Below are 24,726 nucleotides of genomic sequence, written 5' to 3' on the forward strand. Positions count from 1 at the left end.
TGTGATGTTGATAGGTGGGCTTCACTACATCTGTCTATGGCTGGGAAGGTCAATGTTATAAAAATGAAATGTATCCCCAAATCCAGTTATCTACTGCAGTCTCTCCCTCTGGAAGTTCTTCTTTCTTATTTTAAACAATTTGATAGAATATCAAAGTCTTTTATTTGGAATGGTAAAGGGCCTCAGTTACATTTCAGTAAGTTACATAGACCAATTGACAAAGGAGGTTTGGGCCTCCCCAAAATTTTGTTTTATTACTATGCTATGCTTTTAATCTTAGACACTTGGCCCATTGGTATCTTCCACCAGAGAGAGCGCCCCTCCCTGGTACAATATTGAACAAGTGGTCCTTGCCCCAGTCTCACCATTGCAAAGTATTTCTATTAAATTGCCTAGAGAAGTAAAAATGCATCCCATTATTTCTCACTTACATTCAGTATGGACAAAGGTTTCCCTTATGGTAAATTTTGATACTTACCAAAATGTTTCCTTAAGTATATGGCTGAACCCCAAATTATGTATTAATAAGACCCCCTTTTGCTGGAAAGAATGGATGGGAGAGGGGTGTGGCTACACTTTTTGACCTTCATGAAAACGGAGCTTTGATATCATTTAAAAATATAAGCAAGGGTACGCCTTATTCAGTTTAAGATTTTCCATAATATCTACTGAACTCCCTCTAGATTGTTTAGGCTTGGTTTAAAAGACACACCTATCTGCTGGCGATGTCAGTTGGAGGATGGAGACATAGCCCATGCTCTGTGGTTCTGTGCTAACATCCAAGAATTCTGGCTAAGAGTCCAGAAATTTATCTGTGAGGCTTTATTTCATTCTGCCCAAGACTATGTATATTGGGCGATGGGGCGGTTATTAAAGTAGGTGACGAATATAAAAAAAGATGGGTCCAAACTAGTGTAATGATTGGCAGACAGATAATTCTTAAAAGGGCAGTCAAAAGGCACCCCCTCATTTCAAGAATGGTTCACTGAATTGGGCAGGGTGGCAGCTTTTGAAAAGATGTCATACAGACAGCTTGGCAGATTAGATGTGTATGGTAAGAAATGGGACAAGTACTTGACCTTTCTGGAAGGCCTTCAGTGAGAACCATGTGGAGAGAAACATGATTATGGTCAAAATTGTAACTTGTATCCTTTGTGGAATTTTTCCTCTTTCATTTTCTCTATTTGTTTTTTTTTTTTTTGTTTTTGTTTTTTTTATTAGATTTTTTGTGTTTATATGTGTGTAACTCAGGCTTTGACCACAAGGATATCTGTTGGGGGTTGGGAGGTGGGGGGTGGGGAATTAATGGGGCTTAAAGGGGGATAATGGTTGATTCTGTACATATATTTTATGCTTTGTTCTGTGTCATATATTAGAATCAAATTTATTTTAAATCTGAATCTCCAAAAATAACAAATCAGCATAAAATGAATCCATAAGACTGCAGTGGTTAAATACATATCTTCAGAAGCGATATGATAAGTGTGGGTGAGAAAGAAAGTTCTTTTTTTACTACGAACCTTTACTTTCACTTTTACATTCTTCTTAGTTTGTTTTTTATTGAGTTGATCAATGTAAGTTGTATTTTTTGATTAAAGATTAAGAGGGCAAACCATTTAAAATAAGTAACATGCACAGATTAATCGTTAATAATGAAAAACAGCAATATCCAATACGAAAATAAGAATTGTCAATTTTAAATTTATGGTGACTTTAAATGTTGATCTGTTTCTCACCCACACCTATCATATCACTTCAGAATATATGGATCGAACTGCTAGAGTCTCATGGATTACTTTTATACTGTCTTTGTGATTTTTGAAGATTTAAAGTTCTGGCCACCATTCACTTGCATTGTGAGGACCAACAGATATTAGATACTCTTCAAATAATGTTTGTTTGTGTTCTGCATAACAAAAAGTCATACACATCTGGGATGGAATGAGGGTGATTAAATGATGAGAGAATTTTCATTTTTAGGGTGAACTATCCCTTTAAAGCCCCACTTGTAGGCACCATCAATGCTTCCCAGTTATCCAATCTGTAAGGTCTCTCACAAAAAGTGTCGGCACAGGCAGATAACAATTTAAACCTGAAGCACTTTAAAATTGAGAATCATCCTATGGAATTTATGGAGATGAATGTAAGTGAAAACACAGTTTATATGATAATATAGACCCCCTTTAAAGAAAAAAAAAAAAAAACACCAGATACAATACAGTTTTACATGATTTGTAATGACTCATTAGGTTTAGAGTTAGACTAACGTTAAGTTCATGCTTTCTGTCACACTCAGCAAACAGATTTAAGCGCTTACATGCAATGCAGTGCCGGTCCTAGCCTTTTGGGGGCCCTAAGCAAAACTATGTGTGGGGGGCCCTGTCAATGTGTCTATAACAAAACGATCCCCCTCCACCCCTCAAGCCTGTCTCAAAGAGCAGTTTCATAGTGAACAAACAATATACAGTGAGTTAATTCTACAGAACATTAGTATTTACCATTTTATATACTGACAATTGGTCAATGGTGTATAAGAAGCCAATTTTCAATAAAAAAAATAAATTAAAAAAAAGGGAAAAGGAACAAAAGGCCAGTCTGCTGGGTCAGTTGTTTGTTGTAATGTATCATGTACCATAATTTAATTACGATTAATCACAGGAAAATGTGTGATTACTTAGTTAATAAAATGTAATCGATTCACAGCCCTATAATATTTATAATAACCCCCCAACCCCCTCCTCTACTGTGCACATTACATTTATATTTGAATGTTGTATACTTTTTTTTTCTCTTATGGTTGTGCTGCTTTGCTGCAATCAGTTAACAGCTTAACAGGTAGCGTTTTTGAATGAAAGAAACTCTTAAAGAAACTGGTCTCAGTACAGTTTAAAAAGGCACCTTATTTTCACCCTACCTCCATATACAGCCTCCAAAGGCAGCAATTTCCAATTTTTGGATGCAGCTCTCCTGTTTGTATGGCAACAAATACCAGTACTTGGCTACTTATAACATCTTCAACAGCATGGGGGCCCCCTGGAGGATCATGGGTCCTACACAACTTGTGTATACTGCATATAGGGAGTTCCAGCACTGATGCAATGTTACAATGGGCTGACTGTTTTTCAATGCATTTATTTAATAAAGTGCAGCGCAACAGTACAATGTGCTTAATACTAGGGAACACAGAGTACAGTTGTAACACTTTCTGCTGTACTGCACAAATAAAGAACAGAATAAACATGCCATTTTTTCAAATGAGATACCTTTATCTGTCTACTAATAAAATAAATGCCAAAAACCTGCAAACTTCATTCCTATTTTCTACAATTAGTGTTTGAAGACAAGGAGTGTTTTTGTAACACTACCCCGGGACATTTAAAAAAAAAAAAAAGGTAACAAAACTCAAGGAGCATTGGCAACCATATTTTTTATGTTGTGGGTACAGTTGGAACACTGTGTTACATCTGTCCCCCGCTAATCACCTTGTTTGCCTGATTTTCGTCCTAGGATGACCTTACGTCCTAGGATGTCCCAAAAATAAATAAATTGTAAGTAGAAAAATCAATAAATACAACAAGCAAAGTTTCCTTTCATGGTCATACAGAAATAATGATTTATTCACAATGAAAGAGGGTAAGAAAATTTATATTATCTATCTATCTACACTGGTGGCCAAAAGTTTGGAATAATGTACAGATTTTGCTCTTATGGAAAGAAATTGGTACTTTTATTCACCAAAGTGTCATTCAACTGATCACAATGTATAGTCAGGACTTTAATAATGTGATAAATTACTATTTTTCCAGAACTACTTTAAAGAGTTTATCAAAAAATCCTCAATGTGCAGCAATGACAGCTTTGCAGATCCTTGGCATTCTAGTTGTCAGTTTGTCCAGATACTCCACCCCACACTTCCTGTAGCACTTGTCATAGATGTGGCTGTCTTGTCAGGCACTTCTCACGCACCTTACAGTCTAGCTGATCCCACAAAAGCTCAATGTGGTTAAGATCCATAACACTCTTTTCCAATTATCCATTGTCAAGTGTCTGTGTTTCTTTGCCCACTCTAACCTTTTCTTTTTGCTTTTCTGTTTCAAAAGTGGCTTTTTCTTTGCAACTCTTCCCATAAGGCCTGCACCCCTGAGTCTTCTCTTTACTGTTGTACATGAAAGTGGGGTTGAGCGGGTACAATTCAATGAAGTTGTCAGCTGAGGACATGTGAGGCGTCTATTTCTCAAACTACAGATTCTGATTGTGCCAGGGGAGGAGGACGGGGCCGGGTCGTGATGCTGCACACCCGGCCCCTAATCAGGCTAATCAAGCCCTCGAGAGGGATAAAGGTGATCGGAGGAGGCAGTTCGAGAGAGAGAGAGAGTGTGTTATGGGCAGCTGCCCTGCATGTGTTTATGTTTGTGTCTTTTTGTTTAAGTTAACCATTAAATATTATTTATATTGTTATGCCGATTTTCGCCGCCTCCTTTCCCAACATTTATCCTTTGTTACACTGGTGCCGAAACCCGGGAAGGAGGAGGGATGCGCCATAGTAGAGTCCTCGCCACTTCCATCCACCACAATGGAGCAGCTGTGGCCATCCGCCGGGGGACGGAGGAGCCCGGCCGCCTGAGAGCGGAGAAGGGGCTCCTAGCCGACCGCCTGGAACGGTCAGGGCCGCTGCCAGGGGCGGAGGAGACCCCTACCGGCCGCTAAAACGTGGTGGGGTCAAGAGAGGACCGCCGACCGCGAGCGGGGAGGGGCTCCTGGCCAAATGCTTGGAGCGGGAGAACCGCTGCCTGGGGCGGGGGAGACCCCTACCGTCCACTGAAAACGCGGCGGGGCGTTCCATCTGCCAGGGGCTGGAGGACTGCCTCCGATCATGCAGCGACAAAGTGACTAGTTCTCATTAATTTTCAATGACAGCTGGAGACTTCCGGCGACACAAGCAACAGTGACCTCTGGCGACTAGATGTGGGCGTTGCGAGAAACACAACAAAGTTGAGAGAAGTTTAACTTTATGCAAATGAGGAGTGACTTTTGTCTATGGTTAAAGGCTAAAATGCGTTAGAGCACCACCTACATTTCAGATCAGTATAATATGCCAGAAGGTGATGGGGGAAAACAAATATTTTTTTCTAGTACTTGCCATCCAGTGGAATAACAAGTCTTTAAGCTTGTAGAACACACAGAAGAGGACACAGAACTGAAATGGCATGCTTTTAAACTTCAGACATAAAAAAGATTAATAAAAAAAACAAAAAAAAACTGTTTTTCATAAAATTGTAAACATATACAATGTTATTTATTATTGCAATAATTTCTTAAAATATAGGGGGTTATCTGTAAAATGAGACCATTTTTATTAAATTAATCCACTGTATGCATGAGCAGGGAGCTTTTAAATTTGAGTGTGAAAAATGTCAGGCGGCAGCCCAAAAATCCTGCAGAGTATAAGAGGTTAAGTGAGATTCCAATCTGAAGGGAGCGTATATCTTCAGATAGAAGGGCACTCCAAACGGCATAGGGAATAAGTGTACACTGATACATCACTTCACAGGAAGTGTCAAAGGAAATTTACCCTCCATCAGAGTACTACAATAAAGCTAAAATAAAGAAAGTTTGAGACTCTGGCATTTTAATTAATCTTAATTTACCTCACGCACTAGATGTGACTGTATTATATAAATGTATGTATATACACACATGATTCAGACTCCACGATTCAGAACGCTACAGACAAAACTCAATATCCCTTTTTCCTTCTTTACACATAACACATATGACTTTTGGAGTCAAGCACACAGAGTGAGAGAGAAGCAGCATATTTCACGTGAAGAAGGAAATGAAAACTCACGTGGTAGTTTCGAATGGAATTCTTTATTTTTTTTTCTGGCTAATTTTATCTGTGAAAATGATGGAAAACATTTGGAATTATCCATTAAAAAAATCATGGATGGGGAGTCGTGTGGCGCCATGTGAGGTTCGGACGTGTGAAAGACGAGCTCTGCGCACTTTGCTAGTTTTAATATTTTTTGTGTTATAAACCGGTGAGATTCAATACACTCTGATTCTTAACTGTTCTAGGAAGACAGTATGTCAAATAATTCAAAATCCTTGGGCTCTGGAAATATTAAAAGACACTTACATGCTCGATGCCACCATGCAAGAAGCAGACGTGTGATTGCAAGCTCTGAGTTTTTTGCTAGTTTTATAATTATTTTCATGTTATAATCCGGTGAGATTCGATACAGCTTCACAGTTACATACTTGTACTTTGAGGTAAACATGGCAAAGAAGTCAAAATCCTCAGACTCTGGAGACATTAAAAGACACTTAAGTGTTCAAGCTGAGGCCTCTCACAGGACTGCGAGCCGGGGACTCGAGTTGGAAGGCACGTCGGGAGAAGAAATTCAACGTCAACTTTCCAACATCTCGGTGATGCTGACGAAGGTTGTTGCTGATGTGGAGGATCTCGCTGTAATATGTCGATCGATTAAGGCGATGGAAACAAAATTCTCTGAGTTGGTCAAAAGAGTGGCAGATATTGAGAAAGGAATCGATTATCTGGAGTCATCGGAAAGGGAATTATCCACTAATCTGCCCGCGTCCAAAATAGACCTGCAAAACTGGAATATTTAGAAAATATGAGCCGAAGGAATAACATACGGATTGTTGGAATTCCTGAGCATGAAGGCAGAGATATGGTGAAATTCCTTCACAAGCTCTTCCCGAGTCTGCTCGAAATAACAGGCCATAAACTGGAAATCGAGCGAGCTCACAAAGTCACGGCTCGGAGATCGGCTGAGGGAGACAGGCCCTGATCAATTCTGGCCAAATTTGTGAGATCATCCGATAAAGAGCTCGTGTTGCGCCAGACAAGGAGCAAAGGAAAGCTTTCTTGGAAGAATCACAATATTTTCTTGTTCCTGGACTTTGCGAATTCGACAAAAGAGAAACGCGATCGGTTCAAGGAATGTAAGAATCTCTTACATCAATGGAAGATCGCTTTTGCACTGATGTTTCCGACCAAACTGAGAATAGACACAGAGGACGGCAGCAAAGTATTTACATGTCCAAAACAGACACTCTCCTTCATAAATACATTGGAGTGAGTAGGCCATTTGACGTTTCTTATATTAGTGGACTGACTCGCTGTTCAGTGACTCGATTGTCTGAGGAAGCTGGGCGCCATTTTTGTTTCTTTTTGCGTTGGCTCCGCCTAGCGGCTGGAGTTCGTTTTGTGGAATGACACTTACTTCAAGAAACTTTTGCATTGACAAAAGATCGTTTTTATACTGAAGTTCCCAGCTAGATTCAGAATGGACACTATGGATGACCGCAAATATCTAAATGCTCACATAAATGACGTCTTTTATAAAGTTGACGGACTGAGTAAGTCATGGTGTATTTTTTTTTACGCGGCCTCCAAGTGAATTTGACTCGCTCAATACACACTTGATCATCCGAGGAACCGGGATGCCGGTTTTGTTTTCTTTTTGTGCTGGTTCCGTCTAGCAGATGGAGCTTGTTTTGTGGAAAAACACTGCCTTGGGACAGTGGTGGATGAATCTGTTTGTTCTTTGTGCTTATGCCTCCTGTTGGCTGAAGTTTGTTTTTGTGGAGTATTTTTAAGGGACATTAGAATGATTTTGTCATCTGCTGTACTCATAACAGCTGGCTCACTGAACAATTGTTTGTCTGTCCGAGGAAACTGAATGGCTTTATTTCAGCTGGAATTTGTTTTGTGGAGGAACACACCTTCAAGACAGTTCTGTGAATGAATCTACATGTTGTTTGTGTTTATTCTGCCTGTTGGCTGGGGTCTGTTATACAAAGTATTTTCTGTTATGTAATTTTGCCTTACAAAATTTGTGCAGAAGCACCGGACTTGAGCAATCCGATGGCAAAGTGTCGTGGGGGCTCTCGTATGCGTACATGGACTGTTCGAGTTTAGAGGGATTGACGCCGGTTGGCGCTGTCGTGTGCGGGATTAATGCACACGTTTTTCTTTTTCTGTTTGTTTTGATCTGGGGGAAGTTCGGGGTTTGATTGTTGCAATAATGGGGAATATGGTCTGTATAATCTTGTTTTTGACACAAAATCTTTTCTTATTATTAAATCAATGTGTCAAATGTTAATATGAGAAGGTTATCTCTCTCCAAATGGAATGTGAATGGGTTGGGGCACCCCATAAAAAGAAGGAAGGTTATTTATTTTTTAAGAGTAAGAAATATGATATTTCTTTAGTGCTGGCTCAAGAAAGAGCAGGGGAGTCATTACACTGATAAGTAAGCATCTACAATTCAAATGTCTCAAACAGATTAAAGATAAATTAGGAAGAGTCATTATTGTTTTAAAAGAAATTCAGGGGCAAAAGTTGATTTTAGCTAATAGTTACACACCTAACGCTAATGATCAGGGCTTTTTTATAGACCTTGAAGGGATGTTGCAAGCTGTTGGCACCCCTCATGATATAATATTGGGAGGAGACTTTTGATGGACTCAGTCCTTGATCATAGTGAAGCAAAAGTGTGTAAGCCCCCTAAAGCAACAAAAAAATCCCCCAGAAAAAAAAAAAAGTGCGCATTAACATCCCTCTAAACTCATGTACACCTACGAGAGCCCCCGCGGCAACTTTGCCGTCGGATTGCTCAAGTCCGGTGCTTCTATACAAATTTATGAGACAGAATTACACAACAGAAAATCATCTATAAAACAAACTCCAGCCAATAGGAGGCATAAGCACAAAGAGTGTGTAGATTCATCCACATAACTGTCCCAAAGGTGTGTTCCTCCACAAAACAAGCTCCAGCCACTAGCGGAACCAGCACAAAAAAAAAAAAAAAATTCAGTTTCCTCGTGCAGTCAAACGAATGTTCAACAAGCTGGCTCATTTGACTGTTACATGAGTGCAACAAATGACCCAATCACTCTAATGTCCAGCAAGAAGTATTCCACAAAACAAACTCCAGCCAATAGGAGGCATAAGCACAAAGAACGCGCAGATTCATCCACAAACTGTCCCGAAGGAGTGTTATTGCATAAAACAAACTCCAGCCGCTAGGCAGAACCAGCACAAAAAGAAACAAAAAAGGCGCTCAGTTTCCTTTGGACAGTCAAGTGAATGTTCAGTGAGTCAGGCCCAGTCGGCTGCAACGTATCACACAATGACTTACTCCATTGACTTTATGAAGGACATTGCTTGCTGTGGGCATGTATATATTTTGCAGCCATCCTTAGTATCTATTCCCAATTTGGCCAGGTACATCAGTGCAAAAGCGACTTTCCGTTAATGTAAGAGTTTCTTGCATTCTTTGAATCGATCAAGTTTCTCTCTTGTTGAATTTGCAAAGTCTAGGAGCAAGAAAATGTTGTGTTTCTTCCAAGAAAGCTTTCCTTTACTCCTCGCCTTGCGTAACACAAGATCTTTATTGGATGATCTCAGAAATTTGGCCAGAATTGCTCGGGCCTGTCTCCTTCAGCGGATCTCCGAGCCGGGACCCTGTGAGCTTGCTCAATTTCCAGCTTATGGCCTGTTATGTCGAGCAGACTGGGGTAGAGCTCGTCTAGGAATTTCACCATATCTCTGCCTTCTTAGATCTCAGGAATTCCAACAATTTGGACGTTGTTTCGCCGATTACGATTCTCAAGGTCCTCCAACTTTTCCCAGACACACTGCAAATCTGCCTCGGTCGCTAGCGGGTTAGCAGCTAATTCCCTCTCCGATGACTCCAGATAATCGATCCGTTTCTCGACGTCCCCCGATTCTTGTAACCAACTCAGTGAATTTCGCCTCCATGGCCATAATCGATCGACTTATTACAACAAGTTCCTCCAAGTCCGCTACGACCTTCATCAGCATTACAGACATGCTCGACAGTTGACGATGAATTTCTCCTGCCGCGCCATCCAAATTGAGTCCCTGGTCAGCAGCCTTGTCAGGGGTATCAGCTTGAGCACGTAAGTGTGTTTTAATGTCTCCAGAGCCCGAGGATTTTGAATTCTTTGACATATTGTCTTCATATAACAGTTATGAAACAGAGTGTATAGAATCTCACCAGTTTATGAAACAAAAGAATTAAAAACTAGCAAAGTGCACAGAGCTTGCCGTTCACATTACACCCACCCATTACAGGGACAGTCCTCATGGAGCAGCCTGAGGTTAGATGCCTTGTTCACGGCAAGGGCACAGTGGTCAAAGCTCCTGGACCACTTCTTAGTGTATTTGAACCTGAAACATTTCTTTTTTTAAGTGCGCCTTACCAGTCTGAACAACAAATTTAATTACATAATATAGAAATATAGTGTCATTCGACAATATAGAGTAAATAAGGTTGTAATTTTTCAAGTTTATCACAGTTTTTGTTGTTAAAAACATTTTAACCTAGTCCATTGCACTTATTTGTATGTGTTTGTGTGGGTAGAGTTGAGACATTTCATGTTTTACCACCAAACATGGAAATCGCTCATATTTCTGTTAAACAGCCTTTTTTGTACTCACCCAAAACTCCTACTCAATTTTCAATGTGTCTGAAACTCTTCAGAATTAAATAAAATATATATTAACTGATTAAAATGTGTAATTACTAATAAAATTATCATTAGTGTTAATTTTCCTTAAAACTACAATTTTTTTTTTTTTTTTTAATCAAGAATTAGCATCTAGATTTCACCTTTTTTGACCACATATGCATTTAGGAGGGGTGACGTTATAGATGCGTTCTAGGGTTAATATCGTGAAACTGTGGTATTTTGTGACAGTTATCATACCATGAAAATCCCGTACCTTACACCTCTACCTATCTATGACCTTCGATAGATACACCACTTTCTGATGCTGGGTTCAACACAGCACTTCAAAACACCCTGATAATCTCCTGACGTCACACACAGATTCAAGGCATTCTGTGCCAGAGAAAAAGACCGCTGATACTGCACAGTGTATCATGAGTAATTTACATAAGATTAACATTGACCTGCCGACTAGGTGACAACTTTTCTGGATAACTAGCCAACTATGAGAATTCATGAAAGCCCTATTTTTCATTGAGTTGGTGATATACTGTATAGTGTTAGACAAAATTAGCACAGAGCTGTAGTTAGTACTAAAATCAATGTTTCCATGAAATAAGGAGATTACAGGGGCCTACTGCAACACAATGTTGAATCCAGATTCAGAAAGCTGTGTCTCTGTTGAAAGTCATGTAACTAGTCCTATAGAGTAGGATTCATGCTTAATTTAAGCTCTGAGGGCCTGCAGCAATGGTTATGAACTGTACATGCTGTACCTGTTTTGTGACCTGACTGGCCATCTTCTCTGTAAAGTGCTTGTGCTGGCTGATCCTGTGGAACAGCTCACCACCTTCCATCATCTCCATGACAATCAATAACCTTGCCCTGAGATACAAGTACAGAATAGTTGAATACATATTTTTTTAGGGAACTTTGAATATTCACATATAGGCAACTCTGTGTTGTGCACAAGTTGGACTATCTACCTTGGACTGGTTTCATGTGGAAACTGTACGCTGTTGGCATACACCTCAATTATCTTAACAATGTTGGGGTGAGAGGCACACATCATATGAAGTCTCACCTACAAATAAAATCAAAGCAGATAACTTTTAAAGCTGCAATAAGAGACATTCTAAATAGTCTAAAACAGGACCGGATCTAGGGGGTTAATTTGTATGCATTTTTTTTTTCTATTAGCCTGCATTAAATCATCAGAACCACAGTTAAAAATGACTGTTATACTACATAAACATTGCATAAGTGATTAATACAAGTTTACACACATTATAATTGTGACTATAGTACAGTGGTAGAATTTTCATTCAGGGTATCAGAGACCTGGGTTAAATTCTTGACCTGACTGACTTTATTTTTTTGGACAGTTAACAAAACCATAACTCATAAATATGGCAATAAAACATTAAGACAAAAAGAGGTTGCCAATAGCAGAAATAGAAATAAAAATATTCTTTGTAAATATTACTCATAAATCAGAAAACTTTGAACACGTAGTCTATCCGTTATACTCATCTGTTCTGCCATCTGTTCTGATTCAGAATAAGAGATGTCTGATTGCTTTGAAACATTAGTTTAAGTTTGTTCTTTTCAGTGAATTGTTCAAACGGGTTAGCAAAAGGGTCTGAATTGGTTTGTTAGTGGTTCAGTTTGAATCATTGGGACATCTAACTGACGTGCTGAATCATTTGGAGCGGTTTCTCAGTGACGGGCTGATGAGCAGCTTTAGAGAATAAATATAGGGCTGGATGAAGTGGAAAATCTACGTTGAAACAACTGAAACCAACACTGCAAATTGCAGCTGATTAGTATTTTATAAATAATAGGAAGTAGCTTAAATGAAGCAAGTTACTTCTCGCATGTAGCTTGTAGTGGACTTAGGCATCTCTAGTAGCTTTCAGCTTGTCAATTTAGGTTTAACTCTCATTTTCATACTTGGTACCTTAGCTACACTTCTGAGTAGCTTGCCAAACACTAAAAAGATCCTAGTAGACCCTATTTTCTTTGATCTGAAAAATTTAAAACATGACTGGTTAGTGTGCCCTGTACATAAGCTATATAACAGGCCTATGCCTGTTATGTCTACCATGTTATTGAACTCAAACTGCAAAATTCACTTCAGATGCTGGCTCTGCAATTGGAAATAAAAGTTAGTTCGGCAGGATAATTTACTTTGCATTCTAATTGTCATTATTCTATATTGTTTAATTTATGTCACTGCCCCCCATTCTTGACAGTCTAGATATGGGCCTGTTACAAATTTCTAAATCTTCAAAAGAACTGACAATATTTTCCCAGAGACAAATAAAATCCAAGCCAGATACAGAATGCTACTATAATTAACTCCTGACACCAAATGTGAGCAAGCTAAAATGCAAATACTTCAAATAAAAGAAACCAAACCATTCATATGGTGCACACTACCTCATTGCGAGCTTTCGGTCTGTCGATCAAGATCTTAAGAGCAAATCGTTCTTGTGTTGACTTCTTCACACATACCCTGGAGAAAAAAAAAAAATTCTACATTCAAGAATAGTACATTCTAAAAAAAATTTATTTTTTCCTTTTTTTTTTTGTCATTTTAACATCTGCAGGTGTAATTTTCTGCAAAGTCATTGTCACATATCTCATCCTTTAAAAAGGAGTGGAAAAAAATGAATTGTTATTAATCATCACTCTGATTAAATTTTTTATTAAAAAAAAAATACACAGCTTTATATGCTGATTCAATGATAGATATAGATGTAGGAAGCTATATTTGTGCCGAGTTTCACATGAACAGGTTTTCTCTTTTTGTATATGTTGTTTTGTGCCGCTCTGTATCAGAGCCCTTCTTGCTTCTAATGTTTCTTACTTTGATTGTTTTGTGTGATAAGAGGTTACAGTTATTTTGCCTATTTATTTGTTGAATATCCGTTGGTAAAGAGATGAGCTTAATATTTACATGTCCTTATGAAACACTTCTTATAGGGGTCACATCGATATAATGCAGCCTAATTATACTGTACATGGGTTTCTGAAGTATGTAATTTTTGCAACACTAGTGCCACCGAACGGAATTGCAAAAATTATATTTTCAAAACAGTTTCCGAATACACCCCTTGTCTGCTGTTGTTCAAACCATCAGATAGTCCCATCAAAAACTCACACCACTGGTTGAGTAACGTTGTTGAGGCGGGTATAGGAGGGTCATTCTAAACAAACAAAGGAATTTTTTAGTGACAGTGACCATGTTTGCATGCACTTAAGAAAACGATTTATTCCAGGGTTTTTGCGGAAAGTGGCATTCTGAAACATCATGTAAATGAGAATGCTGATTTCCTTACACCGCTTAAGGGGTTAAGAGAAAGTGGTTTAGGGGGTCTGGGTAGCTCAGCAAGTACTGACGCTGACTACCACCCCTGGCGTCCTGAGTTTGAATCCAGGGCGTGCTGAGTGACTCCAGCCAGGTCTCCTATGCAGCCAAATTGGCCCGGTTGCTAGGGCGGGTAGAGTCACATGAGGTAACGTCCTCGTGGTAGCTTTGTGTGGTTCTCGCTCTCGGTGGGGTGCGTGGATGCTGCGGAGAATAGCGTGGGCATCCACACGCGCTACATCTCCGCGGTAACGTGTAAACAAAAGGGGTATAAATCAAAACTATTGGTTCGATGTCAGATTCCAATAGATTGGCCCCTGAATGTTTCCACATTGTTCTGTCTTTTCTGAGCGCTGAAACAAAAACAATTATTAATTTGTACTTTAACAATTGACTCTGTTATTAAATTTATCTGACTCCAATTTTATATTAATCTGACTCCAATTTTAGTTGACCTCTAATTTAGATTACAGCTCTAATTAATTTCTGATCATTCTTTTAATTTTGTCTTTTTAAATTATAGATTACTCTGAATCATCATAATTTTCATTTGTCCTTTCGATCAATACTTGAATGTCGCTTAGAGTCTCACGCCGGCCGTTATTTCAATCACATGGATCTCACGTCACAAGATAGCCAGCTCAGTTCATAGTCAGAGGTTGCAGGGTAATCTAAATATCATCTGATTTGGCTTCTCTCATAATCAGATGATACCATCGCTTAGACACATACACACAACTTGCTATGACAGACGATAAGCAGTGACTGAAGTTTTACATGGATTCTCCTATCATTAAGCTTCAGCAATGGTCTTATCCTGGTCTCATACATGCGGTAACAAACAGTATCTTAACACAATCTACCGGTCACAAATGATTTTGGAAGAATTCAGAATAAATCAAATAATCATTTATTTGCCAGGTAGGATATAAAACGTTACAAGAATTCAATCAAACCCAATTTCACATATGATCAGAATAAACAAACATTCCTAAAAATAAAAGGCAAGTCAAAGTAACATACCTGGTAATAGAAAGTGACACGCAGCGATAAGCGTGGGATATTTGACTACAGGTTCCTGGTAGAGAAAATTACACACAGCAATTGTGTGGGATATCTGACTACAGACACCACAAGCTCTTGGCCAACCTTCCTTAAATATCCAGACAGAAAACATTGTGTACCAAATGGCATTATCCTTTGAACAATGAGAATTTGGGGGTGTATGGGTTCTTGACTTCCTGGGATTTAACCTTATTAACATACAGGAGATCATTTAATTTGTAGGTCAAGGAGGGGGATAGACATCCAGAATAATGCAGTATTTGGCAAAGACCTTATAGCTTTGTCACCATTAGTTTTACCAACATGGGAAAGAGACCATTATCCCATTGCACAGAGATCTCTTAAATTATATCAAACACATACAGTTGTATTCTTTGTTTTCATGGTATTGGTTATATTTTTACATATAAATCTTGTGTCTTTGTACTGGTCCTGAGCTGTTGAAGGGGAGAAGGGGGAGAGAAAGAAGATGGAGCAGCAAGGTGATTTGCAATTTATCACACTGTGGTGATATTCAGGTGAAGATTTCAGCTTTGTAAAACAATGCACAGGCGATTTGCAATTTATCACAAGTGGTGATATTCAGGTAGCTTTTGTAAGAGAGTTCAGATGTTGTCTGAAGTCGAAAGTTCTTTGTTATTCCATGAATTGATGTTTGTTGGGCTATCAGACATCTTGGCATTGGCCTTACAAAGCGCTCAACAAGCCACGTGATAAGATTCGTGGATTGACTGTCTCAGACACAGAGGCAACTGAGATTCGTCCTCCACCACCTGGATTGAGGCGAATCACTACGCCACAACGAGCTTTGCGCATTGGGAATTGGGCATTCCAAATTGGGGAGAAAGTCAAAAAAGAATGCACCATATTTATCGACCAATTATTGACCAAAATAAAACGGCTATAACCATCAATATAAACCACCAATATAAGCATGAAAACGCCTATATGAAAAATAGATGGTTTATTTATAATTATACCACAGGTCTGTTGAATGCTTGATTCTGATTGATTGACAGATGTTCTAAGGTGTGCAACTATTTCCAGTAAATACAGCTATGAAGTAGTTCCAGGCCTTGGAACTAACGGTTTCATATCATGTTGCCAAATTATTTCAGTTATTTTAAAGAGCCGTATAGGCTACCACAGCAAAGTAACCAAATAAACAAAGACACTGGTTAAATACATAGTATAAGAATGACAATGTCTATAATTTCCTACATTTATTTCAATTTCGGTTGAAAAATGCTCTTGCGCTCCCTCTCTCTTTCGCTCTCATCTCACCCACATTCACACAAGCTGACACACGTACATGCACGCACACAAACAAACACACATACACACACACTGACACATACATACACATGCACGCAAACACACACATACAAACAAACACACACTAACACACATACATAGTACGCCAGAGTATGTGAGCGGAGCGGCGTGATTTTGCCTGGAGCGAGGAGTGGACTTTTTGAAAGTAGGAGCGTCATGGTTTTCTCTCGCCCCAAGAGTGCTCCACTACCGCCCCATCACGAGTACAACTCATGTTAACGGCCCATAATGCAACTGCATTTTAGCACAAACGAATTCATGTGTTAAGCACAGTTAAACACCACTGACTGAAAGATGGATTTTCTGAAATACTACCTTAAAGAAGGTGAACAAAAATACAAATATACACTATATTGCCAAAAGTATTCGCTCATCTGCCTTTAGACGCATATGAACTTAAGTGACATCCCATTCTTAATCCATAGGGTTTAATATGACGTCGGCCCACCCTTTGCAGCTATAACAGCTTCAACTCTTCTGGGAAGGCTTTCCACAAGGTTTAGGAGTGTGTTTATGGGAATTTTTGACCATTCTTCCAGAAGCGCATTTGTGAGGTCAGACACTGATGTTGGACGAGAAGGCCTGGCTTGCAGTCTTCGCTCTAATTCATCCCAAAGGTGCTCTATCGGGTTGAGGTCAGGACTCTGTGCAGGCCAGTCAAGTTCTTCCACACCAAACTCGCTCATCCATGTCTTTATGGACCTTGCTTTGTGCACTGGTGCGCAGTCATGTTGGAACAGGAAGGGGCCATCCCCAAACTGTTCTCACAAAGTTGGGAGCATGGAATTGTCCAAAATCTCTTGGTATGCTGAAGCATTCAGAGTTCCTTTCACTGGAACTAAGGGGCCAAGCCCAGCTCCTGAAAAACAACCCCACACCATAATCCCCCTCCACCAAACTTCACAGTTGGCACAATGCAGTCAGACAAGTACCGTTCTCCTGGCAACCGCCAAACCCAGACTCGTCCATCAGATTGCCAGATGGAGAAGCGTGATTCGTCACTCCAGAGAACGCGTCTCCACTGCTCTAGAGTCCAGTGGCGGCGTGCTTTACACCACTGCATCCGACGCTTTGCATTGCACTTGGTGATGTATGGCTTGGATGCAGCTGCTCGGCCATGGAAACCCATTCCATGAAGCTCTCTACGCACCGTTCGTGCTAATCTGAAGGCCACATGAACTTTGGAGGTCTGTAGCGATTGACTCTGCAGAAAGTTGGCGACCTCTGCGCACTATGCGCCTCAGCATCTGCTGACCCCGCTCTGTCATTTTACGTGGCCTACCACTTCGTGGCTGAGTTGCTGTCATTCCCAATCGCTTCCACTTTGTTATAATACCACTGACAGTTGACTGTGGAATATTTAGTAGCGAGGAAATTTCACGACTGGACTTGTTGCACAGGTGGCATCCTATCACAGTAGCATGCTGGAATTCACTGAGCTCCTGAGAGTGGCCCATTCTTTCACAAATGTTTGTAGAAGCAGTCTGCATGCCTAGGTGCTTCATTTTATACACCTGTGGCCATGGAAGTGATTGGAACACCTGAATTCAATTATTTGGATGGGTGAGCGAATACTTTTGGCAATATAGTGTATCTTAAAAGGTTATGACGACAAAGGGGAATGCGAGTGCGGGGAGGTGATTACAATGACAAAAGGTTAATTGTGGAATCTTAAAAGGCACGTATCAAGGAAACATGATAAAGTGTTCCACTCACACTTGGAAAGAAAATCTAAAGGTCGGTAATACATCTCTTTGTCTCTCTAAATATTATAAGTAGAAATTGCAGTATTCTAATCTAATCGCCATCTCAACTGTATAATGTGCCGAATTAAATTGAATTAAACTTTAAATGACCTAAACCACCAACACCAACTGAATGAATAAATTTGTTAATAATTCGTGGCTTTTACTGATTACTATTTAAAATTAATTTTATCGCCGTAATATGTGCAATTTAAATTTATTTTCAGAGGAAGAATCACAGCAAAAATGTAAAGAGGCAGAGAGCAGTAGATTTAAAAGCTTCTTTCAACAAAGAATGACAAAAATAAATATATCACAGGAGAGGAAGAGTGAACTGGACCAGGCCTTCTTTAAAATGGTCTACATGGACTATGAGCCACTCACCAAAGGAGAAAGAGAAGGGATGCGTTATTTTGCGAACATTGCACAGCCTGGCTATATCCCACCTTGCTACAGCATGGTCCATAACACACTCATGCCACATGCTTTATTAAAGTTGGAGAATAAGCTGCACGTTCTGCTACAGCACTGCAATGGACTCTCATTGGCCATTGATATTTGGACAAGCCAACGGGGTCACAGTTTTCTGGGTATCGTGGGCAGTTTTATTGATGAAAACTTTCAAGGCCACACTGTTCTGCTGAGCTGTGAACACATCCAGGGACAACAGACAGCGAAACACATTTATGAAAAATACGAGGAGGTCCTGAGACACTGGAATGTCCAACGTGGTGTGATCAGAATGGTTACTGAGAGCAATATAGTGAAAGCATTCAATCTGCCTGGTTTCAATGAATTTGGGGATCTGCTGGATCAAGATGACGGGGAGACAGATGTTGAGGGTGATGCTCCAGATACTGATGCACTCCTGCAGCTCCATGCAGACCAGCTGGCCATCCAGTTGAACATGATGGTAGAGCACTACGTCAAAGAATCAAATCTTCAGCTGAGATGTCCGATCCACTTACTCCAACTGTCTATTAAAGATGCGATCGCGAGGCATAGTGAAAAAAGCACACTGAACAGAGGAAATTGACAAATTAGGTGTTCGTCCCACAACTGCATGCGCAACCAGATGGAACAGTCAGTTGCGGATGATCGAATCAGTGCTGATAATGTTTGAGAAGGATGCGCTGTGGCAAAACAGGCTGACATCGATCACAGATGATGGGAAAATCACATGCAATGATGTTCTCATGCTTCAAGGCTTAGTGAGAGTACTCACACCATTTGCCGAACTGACAGATAGTTTACAAAAGGAACTGGGAAACCTGGGGATGATCTTGCCGGCAGTTGCAGAAATACACAGAATGATGGTTGGTGTCTCCAATCCACTGGAAATAGCTGCACTCGCAGAAACTCTAGCTGAGAACTTTGACTCGTTATAATTTTTTTATGACGACACCCACGTTATTCTGGCTGCATTTTTAGACCCACGCTTTAAGAACAAGTGGATTGCAAGAGATGAAAAGACAAGTAATTCAGTCTACACAAAGCCACATTCACAAATCAACAAAAATATTACATTACATTGGTTATTGTGAAAAGTGTCTATAAAATAAAAAAAATAATAATAAAAGGGTACAATAATCGTAATTGTACAATAACGTAATTGTATTGTTCTTGAAGGTTCAAGGCAAATGGATTGAGATCCGGGAGTTTTTAGTTCATCAAACACAACTTCTCTGCAGTATGAATAAAACAGTAACATCCCTTCCCTTGTCGCTGACCCTGAGCCATCAAGCGCAAAGAAAGGCAAGTCAATGTTCCAGTCCTACGCAACTGCGACACATTCATCTGCAGCACATGACGTAAAGGGAGAAGTCGAACAATACCTCGCAATGCCAAGAATGAACCCCGACGTTGATGTCCTTCGCTTCTGGAAGGACAACTCCATTATACTGCCCCAACTTTCACAAATTGCGAGACGCATATTTAGCATCCCCAGTGGCTCGGCCAGCGTAGAAAGGGTGTTTTCTATTGCTGGCCTGACATCCAGCAGTCACCACGTGCTTGAAACCTGCCACTCTGCAAAAGCTCATTTTTCTGAAAGTGAAAGCAGCATTGGAGATGTAGTTTTGATGATTAAAAGTGTATTCAACCAACCAATCTTTTTTTCCATTCAGAGATTTATAGTTCTCAAGGTTAATATAAAAGTTTGTTTAAAGAGAAGACAATAATAGCCTACATATTTTTCTCATTTGGCTATTTATTTAACTTTTATTTTTTTTAGTTTGGTAATTTATTTATTATATTTAATGTAATGTTTTTCGTTTGGTAATTTATTTAATTTAGCCTCATCCAGCATTTGTTTTTTTTGTTTTTTTTCAAAAGTGAGCTAAACGATCATTTATTGGCTTGGGCTAATATTACTGTTCCAATAAAGCACGTTGATGTTTCTCTCCTAGTATTGTGTATTTATTTTACACTGAATGCATCTTCTGTACAGAGGTTTTTGATATTTCAAAAAAATAATGAAAATTTACAGTGGAGTGGTAATTAGGCAAAAATTTGGCCATGGAGTGAACACGGAGCAAGTGAGTGAGTGAGGAGGGAGCGGGGAGGGAGCGAGGAGCAGGAAATGGTCAACCCGGAGCGGAGCTGGATCGGAGTGATTATGAAATGCTTTGAGCGCAGAGCGGAAAGTCTTGCCGCTCCACTCCACTCAGATACTCTGCTGTACGCACACTGCTGCACATTCTGGATTCATTGAGAATCATGAATTTTTTTTCTTGGAATAAAGATCATGATTTTTATGATTTTGAAGAACAAAATGTTTGTTTAAAAATTATATATTTATACTTATACAACCATTAGTTCCGGTCCTCGAATCTGATTGGAAGAGAGACATTACATGAGTACTGATGTCATTGAACTGTTGCATAAAAGCAATATCACAATCTGTGCTGTATGGCCCTAAATCAGCACGGCTGGGATTATATAGGGCCATACAGCACTCTTGCTTGTGTGATATTGCTTTTATGCAGCAGTTCAATGAACAGGTAAATAAAGAAATGAAGAAAAAACTAAGGACTGTTTCAAAAAAAAAAAAAAAGCACTTGTGCTTGGAACTACTTCCTAAAGCAACGGATATGGATCTGACGTTGCTTGATACTGTCGGTATTTTGTTAGCATCGGTATCTATTTTAATTTTTTATCCCAATTTTGGAATGCCCAATTCCCACTACTTAGTAGGTCCTCGTGGCGACACGGTTACCTCAATCCGGGTGGTGGAGGACAAGTCTCAGTTGCCTCCGCTTCTGAGACAGTCAATTCGTGCATCTTATCACGTGGCTCGCTGTGCATGACACCGCTGAGACTCACGGCATGGGAGGCTCATGCTACTCTCCGCGACCCACGCACAACTTACCATGCGCCCCATTGAGAGTGAGAACCCCTAATCACGACCACGAAGGGTTTATCCCATGTGACTCTACCCTCCCTAGCAACCGGGCCAATTTGGTTGCTTAGGAGACCTGACTGGAGTCACTCAGCACACCCTGGATTCGAACTCGGGACTCCAGGGGTGGTAGTCAGCGTCAATACTCGCTGAGCTACCCAGGCCCCCAGCAAATATTAAAAATATTAAAATTAAAATATTGAACTGAGCAGAGATTTCGTGGCACCAACGGCAGCGGCATCATGCGATGAAGCAACACAATCCCATTCATTTTCATTAAGAGCACAGCAACTTCCGGTGACACAAGCTGTCGCGACCGTTTTGGTGAGCGACAAGACAAAGTTGAGAAAATTTCAACTTTAGCAAATGACAAGCGACATTCACAAGCAACTACCAATGAGAGTGAAGACAGAGGAGCTTACGTCATCCGTCTCCAGGTAGTGAGTGAGAAACTGGATTCAAAGCAGGAGAAGTTAAAAGTTTCTGTGAGCGATTTCACTGTTCTATATATAATTTCTCTGTAAACGTACATGGATATGGGCTAATAAAATGATGCGTGGAAAACTGTGTCGGCATTCTGAGTGAGTTTGATTCATCTATTGATAAATAGTTCATCGTGTTTAATGAAATGATGCATTGAGCACTGCAGCAGGTTATATTAAAACACTCTCTCCTGCAAATTATTCATTTTTAAAAGTAATAGAACTGATTACTTTTCAAATTAGAATGACATCTTAGCTTTACTGGCAGTATAATCTGTAAACAATTTGCAAAGCTGCTATGGCCAGACGTGCAGTCCACCAATAGCATTAAAGTGACAGCAGTAGGAACACCCATCAGCGATACAGATCGCTGAGTCTAGTGACACCAAGGGACAATGTCATTTGCGGTGTGAACGGGGCTCTAGCCAGTCATTGCAGCACCTTGCAGTTTGGAAACCGCAGCGCTAGACTAACATCTTTAGCCGTTGCGTTTCCTAGTTTATTCAGCATCTCGTGCAGAAGCGCTGTTTTTAGATGTCATATCAAGTTAAAAAGAACTTCACCCTTCAAAAACACTTCTCGAAGCGAATTTCAAAATTAAATTGGACTGCCTTACAAAGGCATGCTACTGGAATGTTAACATATATCGCTGAATCGTTATCATTTAGGAATAAGATCATGTGGGTGTCTGAATCGAAATCGCTACATTTCAACAATTAACCATGCAGCTCTAACTCACACATGGGACACAAGTCAATGGGTCCCTGCAACTTAATAAAAACAATTGTGTAACAATGAGGAAAGCTATATAAAATAATTTCTGCTGAGAAGTATACTTAACCTTACCTCTTGGCATTTTGAAGCGATGTAATTCTGACGAGAGCCGCAACAAACACAGGTAATAATTCCACACGCAATCTGTTGTTTTTTTCCCTTCTTTTCTCTCTCGCTCACACACACACGCAAACATAGAAACTCGAGTTGCAACCAACAAACAGAGCCTTGATGACTTGAGCAATACAACAGTTTCTATATTATCTGAAATAACTTTTAATGTGTGCAAGTGTTTCAATGTATTTCACCCTAATCAACCTCCCATAGTGGAAAGCACCCTTGAGCTCCCCCTCCCCCTTCTTTCGCTCTCACACAAACTCTCGCACACGGACACACACACATACTTGGGAGCAAACTCAGCACACCCCTGCGACTCAGTGGGGTTATAAACAGTTTGTGGAGCGGGACGTGGTCGTGTGTCTGTCACTGGGGAGAGAGGAAGCGGTAAGGACCATCACCTGGTGATTAATGATGCGTAACACCGGTTTCTCGTTACAGTGATGACAGAGATGGACTTGAAAAGGCCGCCGAGAACACCAGTGAGGCAGCGAGAGTTGCGTGAAGCTGAAAAGCCACGTCTGTAACTGAAAGCCTGTTTAGTGTTGCTTGAAGCTGAAAAGCCTGCTCTTTGTTTATGAAGCTGAAAAGCCTATACTTTGCCTGTGAAGCTAAACGCTTGAATAAAAGCTGATTTACCTGGACTGCCAACCCGCTTCCTGCTTACTTCCTGTTGGAACCTTTACACTGGTGCAAGAAAACCGGGACATCGAAGGAAGACTGGTCGCCATGGAAACCTCATCACTGGGCGAAGTCAGCCACACCCTGGCTAGCATCCAGGAGACCCATCACCACGCCCTGCTCGCCCAGGAGCGTTGTTTCCAGGAGCTCCTCCGGACCCAGTCCGAGGATTGGCAGGCTCTACGGAGCTGGTTAGCTCCAGGCGGATCCTCCGCAGTGAGCCCGGAGGCAGCGATGAAGCCGCAACTCCTCCTGACGAAGATGGGCCCTCAGGACGACCCAGAGGTGTTCCTGGGCCTCTTTGAACACTAAGCCACTGCCTCCGGCTGGCCTCAAGCCCAGTGGGCCCTCCAATTGCTATTGCATACTTTGCTAATTTTTAATTATTCTCATGTTATAATCTGGTGAAATTCGATACACCCAGTTACACATTTGCTCTTTGAGGTAAAACATGGCAAAGAAGTCAAAATCCTTGATCCTTGATGTAAGCCCCGACAGGCCTACAGACCGGGGACTCGATTTAGATGGCGCGGTGGGAGAGGAGATCCAGCGTCAGTTGTCCAACATGTCGGTGATGCTGATGAAGGTTCTTGCTGACTTGGAAGATCTCGCTGTAATATGTCGATGGAAATAAAATTCTATGAGTTAGTTACAAGAGTGGCAGATGCTGAGAAATTAATCGATTATTTGGAGTCTCCGGAGAGGGAATTATCCGCTAATCCACCCGTGACAAAAGTTGATTTGCAAAGGGTTCTTGAAAAGCTTGAAGATCTTGAGAATAGAAGCTGCAGGAATAACGTTCGAATAGTTGGAATTCCTGTGCATGAGGAGGGCAGAGATATGGTGAAATTCCTAGACGAGCTCTTCCCGAGTCTGCTCGACATAACAGGCCACAAGCTGGAAATCAAGCGAGCTCACAGAGTCCCTTCTCGCAGATCTGCTGAGGGAGACAGGCCCCGATCAATCCTGGACAGATTTCTGAGATCATCCGATAAAGATCTTGTGTTGCGCCAGGCGAGGAGCAAAGGAAAGCTTTCTTGGAGGAATCATAATATTTTCTTATTCCCGGACTTTGCGAGTTCGACAAGAGAGAAACGCGATTGGTTCAGGGAATGCAAAAAACTCTTGCATCAACGTAAGATCACTTTTGCATTGATGTTTCCGGCAAAGCTGAGAATAGAAGCGAAGGACGGTCGCAAAGTATTTACACGTCTCAATCAGGCGATGTCTTTTATAGAATCAATGGGT

General features: G+C 40.5%; 1 protein-coding gene across 4 annotated transcripts in view; it reads right to left on the reverse strand.

Annotated features, from left to right (window-relative positions):
• Positions 1 to 24,726, reverse strand: part of mapkapk5 (MAPK activated protein kinase 5) — a 112,527-nt gene that overhangs the window by 74,179 nt on the left and 13,622 nt on the right. For all 4 annotated transcript variants that reach the window (XR_007896295.1, XM_051689581.1, XM_051689580.1 and 1 more), the window contains exons 3-5: positions 12,949 to 13,024; positions 11,493 to 11,590; positions 11,283 to 11,391 (exon numbers count right to left, since the gene is read on the reverse strand). Coding sequence is in view for 3 of the 4 variants with exons in the window: in XM_051689581.1 (XP_051545541.1) it covers positions 11,283 to 11,391; positions 11,493 to 11,590; positions 12,949 to 13,024 (283 nt within the window). In the remaining variant the exon portion in view is untranslated. The remainder of the gene's footprint in view (positions 1 to 11,282; positions 11,392 to 11,492; positions 11,591 to 12,948; positions 13,025 to 24,726) is intronic.

The sequence above is a fragment of the Myxocyprinus asiaticus genome, chromosome 4, assembly GCF_019703515.2.
Source record: "Myxocyprinus asiaticus isolate MX2 ecotype Aquarium Trade chromosome 4, UBuf_Myxa_2, whole genome shotgun sequence".
Lineage (NCBI taxonomy): Eukaryota > Metazoa > Chordata > Actinopteri > Cypriniformes > Catostomidae > Myxocyprinus > Myxocyprinus asiaticus.